Source organism: Etheostoma cragini, chromosome 4, assembly GCF_013103735.1.
Source record: "Etheostoma cragini isolate CJK2018 chromosome 4, CSU_Ecrag_1.0, whole genome shotgun sequence".
Taxonomy (NCBI): Eukaryota; Metazoa; Chordata; class Actinopteri; order Perciformes; family Percidae; genus Etheostoma; species Etheostoma cragini.
In genome coordinates this window covers 13,222,031-13,236,115 of record NC_048410.1, presented here as the reverse complement: position 1 = coordinate 13,236,115, position 14,085 = coordinate 13,222,031, and the positions used below count along the sequence as shown (strand labels likewise).

Here is a 14,085-nt window from a genome sequence, read left to right as displayed (position 1 = left end):
AGGTAAAGGGATTTAAAACATTTTTTTTTTTAAATATATATATTGTATGCACATAAATTTAATTTGGTTGTTTTTTTATTACAGACCTTAAACCATGATGGCAATCAATTGGTGTACACTGTTTGTAAGAAACCCTATTATAGATGAAAATAAATCAAATAAATATACTTGCTGAAAGTGAAGAAAAATAAAAGCATTATTCTTTGTTTTTTCGTGATTTCTGATGTGTTATAAAACGGAGCAAACAGCAGCTCTGACTTTACTCCAAACATTTAAGGTTTATTGAGATTTTGACAGCTGGAGACAAACAAGGCATTTGGAATTATAATTTCAGTACAATAAGTAATATTAAATGTACAATTCCAAAAAAGGTTGTGAAAAAATGACGCACAATACTTGTTGATTTCCACACACAACTTACATCACCGAAACATGCGTGCACAGTTTGCACAGTACCTTTTTTGTATATTTGAACAGGCATTCATTTGAACGATAACTCATTGGTCAATCAAACACTGCCTTTTCATATGACCGACTGAAGAACTGTCATAGCCTTTCACTGTATGTCTGAAAAACTGAAGCCCAAAGCACGAAGTCCCTCCCGAAAATTCTTTTTTGGTTTTAACATAAGAGGAAGGGTCTCATCCCAAGATTTGTGATTAGAGAACACAAGCTATCGTTGCCTTTCCAATTTTATTTCCATCCTTTGCGGTGAAAGGATTCCATCTTCTCCTTTGGAATGTTTTAAGATTCATATTTATAAATACACCGACCACAATGGCTGTATCGTTAGTAGACATCTTAATATAATTCAAGAACGAGCAAGGGAACAACATTTTCAAAATGTAACACGTTCATTTGTTTTCCGAAAACTCAACAGTCAGGGTTTAAGGATTTTGATCAGGAACATCTGACATAAGTAGTTAGTCTTTTCACAGATTTTTTGAAGGTTATTCATAGTTTTTTCATACAATAAAAACATCTTCAGAAAAACTGGAAGCATATGGCAGTATACACAGTGCACAATATACAGTATATATTAAATATAGTCATGGAAAAATGTGCTGAGAGTTAAGTGAATAACATCAATGCAACCATAACTGTATAAAAAAATATTGGCATTTTCCTCACTAAGAGTTGAGCTACAGTAGCAGTTTAGTGTAGATCACAACAGATGTATAAAAAAATTGATTACATTTAGTAAAAGTGCTTTACAGTTTAAGTCTGGTCAGTTGAACAGCACCGCTCCCATAATGCAGTTCAGTGGTCCAAACAGAAAGTGGGCCGACGCCTCAGCTGGAACAGGGAGGGCAGGAGGTTAGAGGTGAGCTGGGACTGTCTGCAGAGCGTCTCCTGTGGTGCGCTGCACATTCACATTCTGAAACAGTAATGAGAGAAAATAATCCTACATTAATTATCAGACATGTACAAATTTACTTTGGTTCATTGAATAATAGCTCGATATTCATATCTTGATCAACACAATGACTTCAAAACAACTAGTTAAATGAAGGCAAAATTCATGCTTTCTTCTGGTATATGATATGAATGGACCTTGTGAATGCTGTTAGTGGTTTGGAAATTACAGTTCGTCATAAAATCTCTTAAAGGTAGATTTACACTGATACACGTCATAAGTATTAACACATTACTGCTTTACTGAGACAAATCAATCAATGTCCTACTCCAACCTGTGCTGTGTGTGTGTGTGTCATAGAGAGAGCTGTACTTATAGACATATTATAGTCTTTGAGTGACAACATAACTGATCACTGATGTATTCAACAGAAAAAAAAGTAACAGGAGAAAGTGTTTATTTTTCCAACTTGGATTTTTATATATATAATAACCTTCACAAACACACAAAAAAATCTGTTGGTTTACATTTGATGAAATAATTTGAGTATATGTGTTCAACAACCAGTTAACACTATAAATGATGTTATAGGAAGCATTGAACATCTGGATTCCAGCGGAGGTCTGGCCATTCAAATTTTGTTGGGCATTTCACATTAACCCTTCACATTTAAACAGTAAACAAGTGCTAACATAGAGACAAAGATTAGCTTAAAAAAAACTTTATTATGATATAAAATTTTAAATTATATTGTGCGTCAATTCATATGCAGCATGTTGAGGTAAATGTATTTGTCATTTGTATTGAGAAGTACAAAAACTATTTTAAGTAAATCAGGGTAACATTCATTGTTAAAAAAAAAAAAAAAACACATGGTATTTAAAGACAGATTTACACATGCACGCTCAGAAAAAGAAAAATCAAATGAGAAAGCTGATACGGGCTACATATAGTTCTATATATACTATAGAATAGAATATATGCCTAATTCTAACCTTGACTCTAAAACCAAGTCTGGACCCTCAAACAGCCCTTTAAAAAGGTCCAGCCCAAATGTCCTCACTGCCAAGGTCTAAGTCAGATTGGTCCTAACATATATAGATGCACAAGTGCGCTAACCCTTACCTTACAAAGATATAAAATGGAGAAAAAAATATGTTGGACCTGAGAAAGCAGCACCTTGCAACTAGTCAAAACCCGAGCAAATGAGAGAAAACATCTTAACCAATTTGACAGCACATGTGCAGCATTTAAGGGGGTGAAGCTGCACTGAGAAAACACAACCGAAGACAGAGATGCTGCAAGTCAGAACACAATAGACAAAGTGATGAACATGTCCGGGCACACCTGGGACACGCTATGTGTAGCCATGCTTTGTGGCTCATGACGTTACTGCTGGGAAATGAGCAAACAGTGAAAGTTTCTTTTAACATTGCATAATTCAGATATATCATTTCTGAGATCTGAGGTTTATCCAGCGTTGGTTAATGCAAGTTCTAGATCACACAATGAATGTTTAAATTACAACAAAAAAATACATTTGTTGATTTTAATGTCTTAATGACTAAACGGCAGAGCAGGACCGACCGACATACTCTCTTTTTGAAGCTAGGTGAAGATATCGTATCATATGAGACTAGACGATCTGAGGATTTCATTGGGACCGGTCATGTAATGCTAGCTTTTTGGGAAGATGGCTTAATAACGCTCCAAAGATGGACTCAATTTTAGCAACGGAAAAACTGACATGACCTTTCACCTCAAGAAGGTTGATATAGCCGGCCTCTTTTGTATTACTAATTTCCATTGTGTTCCGTGAGACTTGCAGGGTTGTGTTTTCTTAGCATTCTGTCTTTGTCTTTAATTTGTTTTCTGAATTTGCAGTGTGTTGTGCTCTCAGGGCCAATGTTGGAAAAAAAGCCCATTTCTGCTCCAACTGAAAGACAAAAGTTAAATGAGAGAAAAGTCATTGCTGACAGGATGGAGGTAGGAGTGTCAATGGTAAGTGAAGTCACAGTTGTCTTGATTGCTGTCACGGATCACTGGTAGATGAAGAACATGGTTTCCTCTGCCATGTGTGAAAGAATTACATTCTCTGTGCAATAAGAAGAGAGGGACGGATCAGCAGTGACTGCAAAGCCTTGCTTCAGGAAGGAGTCGCTGGACAAATATCATGGAAGACATACAATATGCCTCTCCAGAAATTAAAGAAAGTCCCACCCAGCTGAAGTAGTGTTCACTGGAAGGCATTCTCCCGCTTGAGTCCCTGATACAAGATGTGCAGTGAGGTGAATCAACCCTGAAGCGGATTCAAGTTTTCTCTGTCATCTGCGGAGAGACATTTCTGTGTGCTGCCTGGGATACCTACCTCTGGCCTGTCTCTCTGTGTGTTCACAGAATCCACGCCTAAATAGACAGACTCCACTTTACATCCTGAAAAGAGCAAGCAAAACAAGGCTTATTAACACAAAATTATCTTTGGTCATGCTATTTTTCTCTAGGTGGCAACTTTAAATTGGACTTCAAATAAAAATATTTTAAAGGCATAATATAACATATAATGTAATCATCACTTATGACCCACTAGAAGCGTGTGGTAGTGTCTATCTGCAGAGACTGTCCACTGCATGTATTTTCTCTTTTCTTCTAATGTTTCGGTGTGCAGGAGGTTTATGGGTGTAGACCAGGAGCTTTTGGGCCTCACGTGGGTGTGTAACCCTACCGCCAATAACAGCACGCAGGAAGTGCAGCCCGTTCTAATTCCTAAAACCGCCTTTTTGCCCGTCAGTTTCTCATACCGATGCACAAGTTTAGCTGTCAGGGACATAAAGAAACTGACAGGATGAAGCTCTGCATTACCCTTGAGCATTAATTATCCGGCAATGCTGCACCTTCCCGGGGAGTTGTGGGTGTGTTTATCTTTGCTTTAGAACATAACTGCATAAAATATCGGTTTATTCCTCTGATTTACCGCATTCTACGGCGTGCCCTCACTTCCTTTACTCTCTAGCTCGCTCGACCGCTATGTTCTCTCTCTGGCTCTGAGCCAAGGAGGAGAGGTCAACTTTAAACACTGAGTTTTCAAACAGTAAGCAATACTCACTTCATATTTTACCATTAAAATAAAAGATAAGAGTTTTACAGTTGTGTTTATTCTGTGTTTACAGAATGATGCAACAAAAAAAATGGATGCCTTTTTGGGTAACTTCACGTGGAAGATTAAAAATAGTTGATATTATATGTCTATATAAAATGAAATTATAGAACTCACCATAAGCCATAGGGGTCAACTTCAAAACCGTGTGCAAAGGACACTTAAGGTAAGGCAACTCATCTGTGGAGACAGAGACAGAAGGTTATGAAACATCTTCCAGTTCCAGGGTTGTACAGCATATTTTCTTTTAAGGCTGCAGCTGATGCTTTTATGATGATGTTGTAGTTAAGCCAAATAATTATATTCTATTTTTTTTTTTTTTTTTTTTTAAATAGCCTCATACTGTATATTAGTCTGGCTATGACCATACCAAGCCAAGCTCAATACATTTGAGATTGAGCATTTGTCTGGGGAGTCTGTATTGTATTTTCTCTGCACAAGAGGCGTGACCAATTGGCTTAGTTCAAATGACTCTATACGCAATTGGATAGTCCTTCAACCAATCAGACCAACGATCCGGGGGACGTAGAAGCGACAGCGGCATCAATGGGCTGCTGTGCTTCGGTGGCCGCTATGTTGAACGTAAATGAGAAGCTGCTCGGTTGCTTCCCTATTGTCATCGCGTTAAACCCGCCAATGGCCCGCCAGGTAGATAAGCCAGTTTGTGATTGGTTCCCGCAAAATTGTGCACTGAAGCAGGAGAATTAAACATGCAGGTTTCCAGACGGAGCTGCAGGGTGAAACCAGAACGCCGGTAGAGTGGGCGGGGTTTACCCAGTCTACTGATGTATATCAGAAATCAGCAAATAATCAGAAAACATTTACATTTTTTGATAATATTGCCTTTTATAAGTCCTTCATACCTGCAGTCTTGTCCAGGAAATATGCAAGAAGACAACGCATCACGGCCTGATGACAAACAACAAGAATATTCTCCTGTCTCTCCAACTCCATGATCACAGGCTCCAGTCGCTGCACCAGGTCTTCATAAGACTGACGGAAAATCAAAGACTGGTCAAAAACACACAGTTTACAACACACGAACATATCCATTCACCTCTAAAGAATAATAATGAGGCGTTTGGATGGACCACATTCTCACCTCTCCTTTAGGATAGCGGTAGCGGTACTTGTCTTGGTCTCTCAGTGCAAACTCCAGAGGGTAATGCTCTTGGATCTCCTCGTACATCATTTCCTCACACACACCCTGTGTGGGGGTAAGATGTATTTAGCTTGAACAAAAACAAATTCTTTAAAAAAGGGACTGTTGTTTTTATTTCTGATAAATACAGGAATCGACATACAGCATCTATTTCGTTGAGGGACTTCCACTGTTCGTATGGCACTCCCAAGCCCTCCGCTGTCTGAATTGTCCTCTTCATCTGGCTGGTCCACACTTTTAGATCTGTGATATTCTGGTCCTGGATGAATTTCCTCAGACGTTTGGCAAACTGGAACCCAAGAGATCGAATCCATCCAATGAGAACAACCATTTCTCTTCAAAAACCATACTGACTACATTTAAACTCTCACATGGCTCAAACACGCACCTCTTTTCCTCTGGCGGACAAGCCAGAGTCTCCTCCGATCCGTCCCTTGATGTTGAGGTCGCTCTCCCCGTGGCGACACAGGTAGATGGAGCGCGGCGTGATGTGAATATTCATCAGGTAATAGACGATTCGGCTTTGGATGTGGTCAAGGACACGGTTCACCAGGTAACGACAGCCCACGTCCATGATCTTTATGTAGGACAGATCCCTGGAGAAAAGAGAGTCAGTCAACCGTCTGAGATCTTGAGAAGGTAGTTTGAGCTGATGATCGTCAATTTGTGTTTCCTCACCTGTCCAGAACTTCGTCCAGGGGCTGGTAGGAGGACTCGTAGCACTTGATCCTCTTCATGAAGTCCTCAATGACCTCCTCTGTGTTGCAGTGTGTGTAGTCTGGGCTGTCCAACTTAACTTGCTACAAAAGGAAGAGGGTGTGAGCAGAGAAAACAGGACAATGGCACTGCTTTCAGCCTTTTTTTTTATTTGTTTGTTTAGATTTGAACCAGATCCTCAAAGTCTTATTGGTCTACCTTCATATAAACACATTTGAACTGCTTTTGGCTTTGAATGTCAAAAGACTTACCACTATGTTTTGTGCAATAACATCTGGGTCCTCACACACAGACTCCACAAAAAACACCTGCATTGAAAAGACAATATAATAAACATAGAGGCCATCAAGTTAAAGTGAGTGATTGAATTAAATAAGACGTTGCCTTGGTTAACCTACCTTGAATCCATTCTGCTCAGCGAACTGGATGATGGTTTCTCGTCTTTCTCTTGTTGTATTTGTGGCATCAAACACCTGAAACAGCAGGAAAAAAACACTCCTTATGAGATAAGATTAGATAGATTGTATCGTCCCAAAAGAAATTTGTCGTGGACCCATACATATTCAGTAGTGTTATACACTCCTGATATGGACTGATGTTATAATAGTTTGCCATGGAGAACTTCACAACTTGGGACAACATCAAGGACTCACCGCCACCTGTCCTCCTTCCACACTCAGGTACTGTCGGACATCATTGAGTGCTGCCAACGCACACTGGCTGTGGACGGACAGCAGACAGATTCAGTTTACTGCGAAGACTTTTAATGTTTGTTACCCAAATACATTGATCATTATTTAGGCAGACACACTTTACACAACATTTCAACCGTATCTATTAGATGCTGTGTGTTGTAGAAATTTGTCACATGAAAATCAACATGAGAAAACCTGTTTTGATTTTACTGAATGTTATGTATTTTGGATACTTGTTGGTTGCTGTAAAGAGCTATATGAATAAATCTCGAATTAAAAATGGTTTAGATCATAGTATTGTGAATCATTTGGGTTTTTTAAGATGAAGACATCTTGCACCCAGAAAGTCCAAGTGAAAAAGAAGATGGTAAAAGTGTTAATAAAATTACCCATCACAAACAAAGTATAATTAGGAATAACTAACAATTTGTGTTTGTTTACAATAAGTCTAAGAAACTCTCCAAATCTGTAATATTTGTTTATTTCATGTTTTCATTTCCAAATAAGTAGTTTTGGTCCTAAAAATTTCTTTTTTATTAAATGATACAAAAAAAAATAATTCTAAAAATGGTCTACAGAATTACATTACAAAATATAACTTGTCATTTGGACACAGTACTAAAGTATTATGTAATTACTGTGCCGCAGAGGGCCAAAAGTGTGCCCGTTTTCAGTGCATCCAATCACCTGAAAAACTGCAGACTGTTGCCTCGTCACTGCTCATAGTCGATCAGTGTAGACTTACCGTCTGATTTTTAACCCCTCTTCATTATCTGGACGGAAGAACTCAAAGGACTTGTAGATCTTTAGACACTCCCTCCTGTACTGACCAACGTTGAATTCTGTTACAGATGAAAAATGTGTAATTAAAAGAAAACATTTTAGTGCAGCTGGTTTTTACAATGTGTGCTGGGGTTGTAGCTGTTACCTTTGGTTGGCACACCTATCCAGTTTAAGTAGCGTGTGAGCTTCTTTGAAATGTAAGTCTTCCCTCGAGCTGGAAGTCCAACAGTCACAATAAGGGTTGGGCAGTTTGTCATACACACTGTGTGTGTGAGAAAAAGAAAGAGAGCGAGGGAGAGTAAGAAACACAGACTTTTAATAAATTTACTCACTTCCTACACATTTAATTGGTTAGTGTGGCTTGTCAACATTATTCCATTCAGTAAGAGTCTAATGGTCCTGAAGGTTGTTCATAATTACACCCGATATGGAGAAAACTTATATATATATATATATATATATATATATATATATATATATATATATATATATATATATATATATATATATATATATATATATTTACCACAACCCTGAGCTTTTTTGTATACACTACATCCCTCCTCATGTTTATTGAGACACTCCCTCACCTCGCAGGCCACATGGGATAATTAAGAGACTCTTCAGTGAGTAATGTAGTAATACATGTATAATAGAAGGTTTAGGCCCATATGCGGATGCAGAACTGGACTGCTTGTTTTCAAAGAAACAGCAATAAGGAAAGCAGAGCTTGACTCAGCAAAAACACTCCTGCAGAGAGAGCAAACCAGAGTGAGAGCGCAGCACGGCAACGCAGCTGCTCACTCTCACATCCACACTGACACAGGTCAACACCCATCAGACATGCTGCGTGTGAGTGGGTTAATTGATGCATTTGGGTCATGTGTCTCGCCTATCATGACCAATCCAAATTTAGCGAGCTTGCAATAATTCCTCCAATCTTGAAGTGTAGGCTACTTCCGTAAGCCTGTGATGTTAGGACGGTAATTAAATCAGATAGGATGGTGCAACACTGTCCAGCACAAAAGGCAAGAATAACAGTTATTCAGCAATTAATTAGTGAGTTTCATCTAAAACAACCGCGCGCAAATGTCACATAAAGGAACACCTTTAAGATAAAAGACTAACTGGGCCCAGGACAACATAAATAAAATAAAATATTATGAAAGAAAATAAAAGATATTAGCAGCATCACATCCCAGTCACATCCTTTGCGGCACTTAAGGGCCAGCTGCATCTTACCCCGTCTCTGAGCTATGTGCCCGTTTTTGCATGGCATCCAGATCTTCCTGAGCGGGTTCTGGGTGAGCTCCCGCGGGCAAGTCGCGAACTCGCCGTTGTCTAACATCATGGATGTTATCACTGATACCCTCCTAATTTTTAACTGAGGCGGTTGGTTGTAGCCCTGGCAGTGTGGCTCAGGGGGTGGATGTCATATATCAGCTGAGAACAGCAGTTGTTCATTACCGTAACGACTGGAGACTGAGCGCAACACGGAGTGATGGAGCAAAACAAGGAGCCATGGACAGAATGTACAGTTCCTTTCCTTAGCCAGCATTTCAGTCTTGTTATTTTCACCTGAACTATAACTGCCTACAAGTTGTATTGTCAATGATTGACTAATGCCACGTTACAGTGTTATCCCAGGCATTTATCACAGACTTTTCACTGGCAACCATAAAATATCACTCAATTCACTAATAAATGATGACTTTCCTTTGTCAACCATTACATTAACAAATGGGGCCTACCATTATTCACAGAAAGATTTGTTCAGCAATGGGAGGCTTTTGTTAACTTTTTGTTGGCCCAAGATTTGAATTAACCTTCCGTGGTGTAAACAAATACAATTTATTTAATCCTTTTTTTAAATAAATATTTCCAGACCATAAGCAAACAAGTACTTATTTCTAAGAAAACACCTTAATAAAAACGTTACCGTAATGACGCGGGGAGTGAGCAAAAGAAGCTGAAAAAAGCAGATGTCAAAACAAAAAACGAGCGTGGAACTGCTCAAATGCAGCACACATGGGGAATGAATGCGGCTGAGAAATGAACCAATCGGAGAAGAGATGAGAGGTCCAACGGCCAATAGGAGAGTTTGCTCTGTGATAAGGAGGGCGTGCTGACTGCATGGAGCTCAGAATGTTTGAGCCACATGTTTTTTTCTTTAACTGTCTATGTTTTTTTCATGACCCAGTCACGGGCCCCACAGGCCACTCTAGTGGTAAAAGTTGCCAACAACTTCAACATCAGATAATGTTAATCTGTTGTCGGTTTAGGTTTTGGAAACCCAAATATGTTCAATATGCATTGATATAAAACTACAGAAAAGCAGCAGGTCTTCACTTTTAGGAGTCTTGAATCAGCAAGTATCTGATATATGACTTAATACAATTGTCAATAAATGTTTATGCAAATCAACTACTTGTTTCACCAACTAATCATGTCAGCACAAAACCAAGTACTTCTCCAGAACAGGTAGGTCTTAAAAATGCATTAGTTTTAATACTTTTCCATGTCTGTACAGCAGTGTTTGTGGTCCTAAGCCAAAACATGTGTGATTAATGTTTGTACAACCAAAGCAACAGATAGAAAATGCTGACTACATCAATATCCTGCATGAGACAAGAAATAAGTCCAGTACAGCAGCCAAAATCTTCACTATTCTGGTTCAAGTTTCACTTTAAAGTAATGACTGAAAACATCCGGACTTGTAAGGAATCTGGACGCATGCGATGTGTTTTCAGCCCAATGAGACTCTTGCAGGGTCAAAGCTGTAACACCAGGTGGCGCTGTGTACTCTCACCAGTATTTCTGAATAGGAGACTTGGGTATGTGACAAATAATGACAGGTGTATTGCTTAGGACTCAAGCATCTAAAATAGAAATCATTTGTGTGTGTGTGTCTGTGTGTGTGTGTGTGTGTGTGTGTGTGTGTGTGTGTGTGTGTGTGTGTGTGTGTGTGTGTGTGTGTGTGTGTGTGAAAATAAAGAAGTATCTGAATTAAGCAATTGCATGAATACATTTCTATATCTCTACTTTTAATGTCTTGATGACGTGGTAGCTTGCTAGCCTGCTTTAACTTTCCCTCCATCATCTCTTCCTAGACGTACATAAAACATATTCCTCAGCGGCATATTAGGCTGAGGCCAAATTGCAGCATTTATCAACCTCCTGTCACATTTCTGTTTAGCTTTTAGCTTGTCACTTTCTCTCTGTTCTCTTTATCCTTTCAATTTGTTGAGAAATGTAACATCTCACAGATTAAAATGTTGAATAACTGGTATTTTAAAGCTGACCAATGCTGGTAACAATCATTTACAGTAGGACCAGTTGCAGTGTTTGGCAGTGAAGTGTGATTTGCACTAGGTATATACAGGGTTAAACACTATCTTGCCTAACATATGCATTATTTATTTATCTTATTTAATTTACTAGGACATTGCATTGTGCATGTAACAGAAGAACAAAATAAAACATAATGTTGAGTCTAGTGATTTAGGCAAGAGCGCTTGAGTTTTAGTTAAAAAAGATCAGGACCTTTTGGTTTCAGCTGATGACCTTCTACACTTCAAACATATGATTGATATTTGCATTAAGATGGAGTTACCCCCCCCCCCCCCCCCCCCCCCCCCCCCCCTCCCATTTTGCAGCTATGACAGCCTCAGCTCTTGGGAAGGCTTTCTACAAGATGTTGGAACATGACTGCAGGGACTGCAAGATACTGATAAAATAACAAGGCCTTGCTTGCAATCATTTTAACTCATCCTAAAGATGTCGGACGGGGTTGAGGTCAGGGCTCGGTGCTGGCCAATCGCTATCCTCTGCACCAAACCTAGAAATGTCCTTCATTTCTGCATGGACCAAGTTTTGGTAAGAGTTTGAGGAAGAAGGCCTTTTCTTTTTCAAGATGAGATTGCAGCAATAGAAAAAGAAAACAGCACTTACTATTGCCAAAAATACCATTGAAAGCTTTACTGTTATCATGTCCCATCAACTACAACTAAGGGGTCTAGACCAAACCATTAAAAAAATCGGGCTTGAAACGGGCAAAACAAGCCGTTTCAAATCAGATTCACTACTCCATTTGACAGAAAAGTTGCTACTAATGTTGCTATTTACAAGCATACATAAAAAAATAACAAAAACAACCTTGCACTTAAATGTTCCCAGATGCCAAAACATCAGTTTGATCAGTTCACTGAGCAGGCGTGCAATGACTGCGTAGGCATTACACATACAAATGTAGACTACCAGCTCTGCCTGAAGCCTATAATGAGATTCTGAGTGAGCGGGTGAACTTTCCCCTAGATAGAGAGCAGACACAGGGAGGGAGGTGCAGTGAGCCAGCGAGTGAGTCGATGACGATGAGCAAGGATGAGAGAGAGAGAGCGATTTCTTATGAGTATTTGGGATATGTGGGAGATAAAAACAGAGAAAATAAGGATAAAAGAGGTGGAAAAAGGTAGATTTACTGAAGCAGGGAGCATCTAATGAATTGGGGTAAATGTGTTCTGAGGTATAAATGTAAGGATATAATATGGTCGGGTCTGCTGCACCCACTAAAGATTATTTCTCTCTGTCTGCAGTTTAACCACATATGGACTATGGGAATTCTAGCAACAAGCTAACATAATGCTTTAACAACCAATGTCTTCTTGTCATCACATTTACATCACTGTACTAAATAGCTAAAATACAAAGAAGCTGTGTTTATTTGTTCTTAAAATATAGGCCTAAAACTAGCCTCCAAAAATACACAACTATGCAACTTTCCAGCATGTTTTTCCTGTTTTTCTGCTTAGCCCCACCTCTCAGTGTGTGTTGGCAGACATACAACCCAGCAGAAAACATCTCCTACTCACTAACACAGCCTGAGCATTATTCATCCACAGCAAATCTGACACAACATTTAAACCACAGTGACCATATTCGTACAACAAGCAGCACTGGATCTACCCTCAAGATACAGTCTATATCAGAGACTTGGTAGAGTTTGTCTATCTGCAGGGCGTTCGTCAATATGACACCACAGTAACAATGTTAAACAGACCCTCCAGGCTTCATGGAAAATACAATTATGTAATAGCCTATTCTTATAATAACTAAATCACTGGATTATTTAGGCTATTGGTTCAGATGCCATTCATATGCACATAATCCCTTGCAGTACGTGAAGTATTCATCGAGGAACCTCAATAACAGGGTACATTTTTGTAGGCTGGGCTAGACAGCCTGCAAACAATAACACAATTTTAGGCTGAAACTTTCAGGCACCTTTCACACAATTCGCCAAGATTTTGGACCCAAATTAACAGTGAAGTCTCTTCTCCATCTTTTCCATGAGCAGTCCCATAACAACAACTATGCTAACTCTAGACATTCCTCAAACATTCTTGAGTCCCAACTTCATCTCTCAGATCTGTTTGGGTGTCTTTTACACATCATTATAATAAGTACCGTGACGTGTTTTACATCCTGTCAGTCAATGTTAGCTTACAGGCTAGCCAACCCTGCAGCTGCAGCCATGCTTAGCATGTAGGAAGAGGTTAGTTACCAAAGCATCTTTGGCATTTGCAAACTATTTCTTTGCTACGTAAAAGCTGAAATAGCCAGTCTTAGTCAAATGTCACTACTGTGTGCCATCCGCAGCCTGTGCCTCCTCTCCTGTGTAGCAAGCCCTGCCAGCCCCGAAGCATGCCTACGTGACACACAGCCTTGTTTACTTCCTTCGCTCGCTAGCCCAGCTGCTCTGCAGCACTCACAACACACAATCTCGACTGACAAGAGTGTCAAAAAATATAAGTGTAGAAGTGATAACTCAGCAGGAGTTTGCACAATACCTGCCCCGTCCCGCGTGTTTATCGGGCGGCATGAGCCCCTCATGGTCCAGGTTTAAAGCCTCTTCTTCCCAGCGTGCTGAGCTATGGGAGTCCCTACGGTAGCACAGGCAGCAATGAATGAAGCAAGTGAGCGCTGAGAGAAACGCGCGCTCATTGCTTCCATAAGCGTGCACAAGCACACCCACTTGTTATTGTATTGTTTAGCTGTGTGTAGGCCTACCGCTATCTTTACCTATTCTTCTATTTGGATATATCTTTAAGCCCTTTTTGTGTATGAACAATAATCAGTCACATGTGACCCAGGACCCCAGACCACACCTGGGCCCCAAAACCCAAGATTGTTTTTTGTTATTTCATTAATTGTACAGTTT

General features: G+C 39.6%; 1 protein-coding gene across 4 annotated transcripts; it reads right to left on the bottom strand.

The window, feature by feature from the left end:
- Nucleotides 1-257: 257 nt before the first annotated feature.
- Nucleotides 258-13,867, bottom strand: pfkfb4b (6-phosphofructo-2-kinase/fructose-2,6-biphosphatase 4b). 4 transcript variants are annotated; one of them, XM_034870544.1, is made up of 14 exons: nucleotides 9,111-9,307; nucleotides 8,014-8,130; nucleotides 7,831-7,927; nucleotides 7,044-7,110; nucleotides 6,789-6,863; nucleotides 6,642-6,698; nucleotides 6,352-6,473; nucleotides 6,062-6,269; nucleotides 5,816-5,962; nucleotides 5,614-5,718; nucleotides 5,375-5,504; nucleotides 4,629-4,691; nucleotides 3,726-3,790; nucleotides 258-1,378 (listed from the first exon to the last, which is right to left on the bottom strand). In XM_034870544.1, the coding sequence occupies exons 1-14, from the start codon at nucleotides 9,217-9,219 to the stop codon at nucleotides 1,319-1,321; spliced, it is 1,422 nt and encodes a 473-aa protein (XP_034726435.1). In that variant the 5' UTR covers nucleotides 9,220-9,307; the 3' UTR covers nucleotides 258-1,318. The 4 variants fall into 4 exon arrangements, with proteins under 4 accessions (XP_034726435.1, XP_034726437.1, XP_034726436.1 ...); XM_034870546.1 differs by lacking the exon at nucleotides 258-1,378 and adding an exon at nucleotides 1,808-3,452; XM_034870545.1 differs by lacking the exons at nucleotides 258-1,378; nucleotides 9,111-9,307 and adding an exon at nucleotides 13,715-13,867 and having other exon boundaries at nucleotides 1,808-3,790.
- Between the last annotated feature and the right edge of the window lie 218 nt (nucleotides 13,868-14,085).

Bases quoted from the DNA above. Each gene is read 5' to 3' on its own strand.
- pfkfb4b (XM_034870543.1), bottom strand. From the start codon at position 9,219: ATGATGTTAGACAACGGCGAGTTCGCGACTTGCCCGCGGGAGCTCACC. The intron at 7,111-7,830 runs GTAAGTCTACAC...GTCCGTCCACAG, and splicing joins GAGGGGTTAAAAATCAGACG to CCAGTGTGCGTTGGCAGCAC. The intron at 3,791-4,628 runs GTGAGTTCTATA...TGCTCTTTTCAG, and splicing joins GTTGACCCCTATGGCTTATG to GATGTAAAGTGGAGTCTGTC.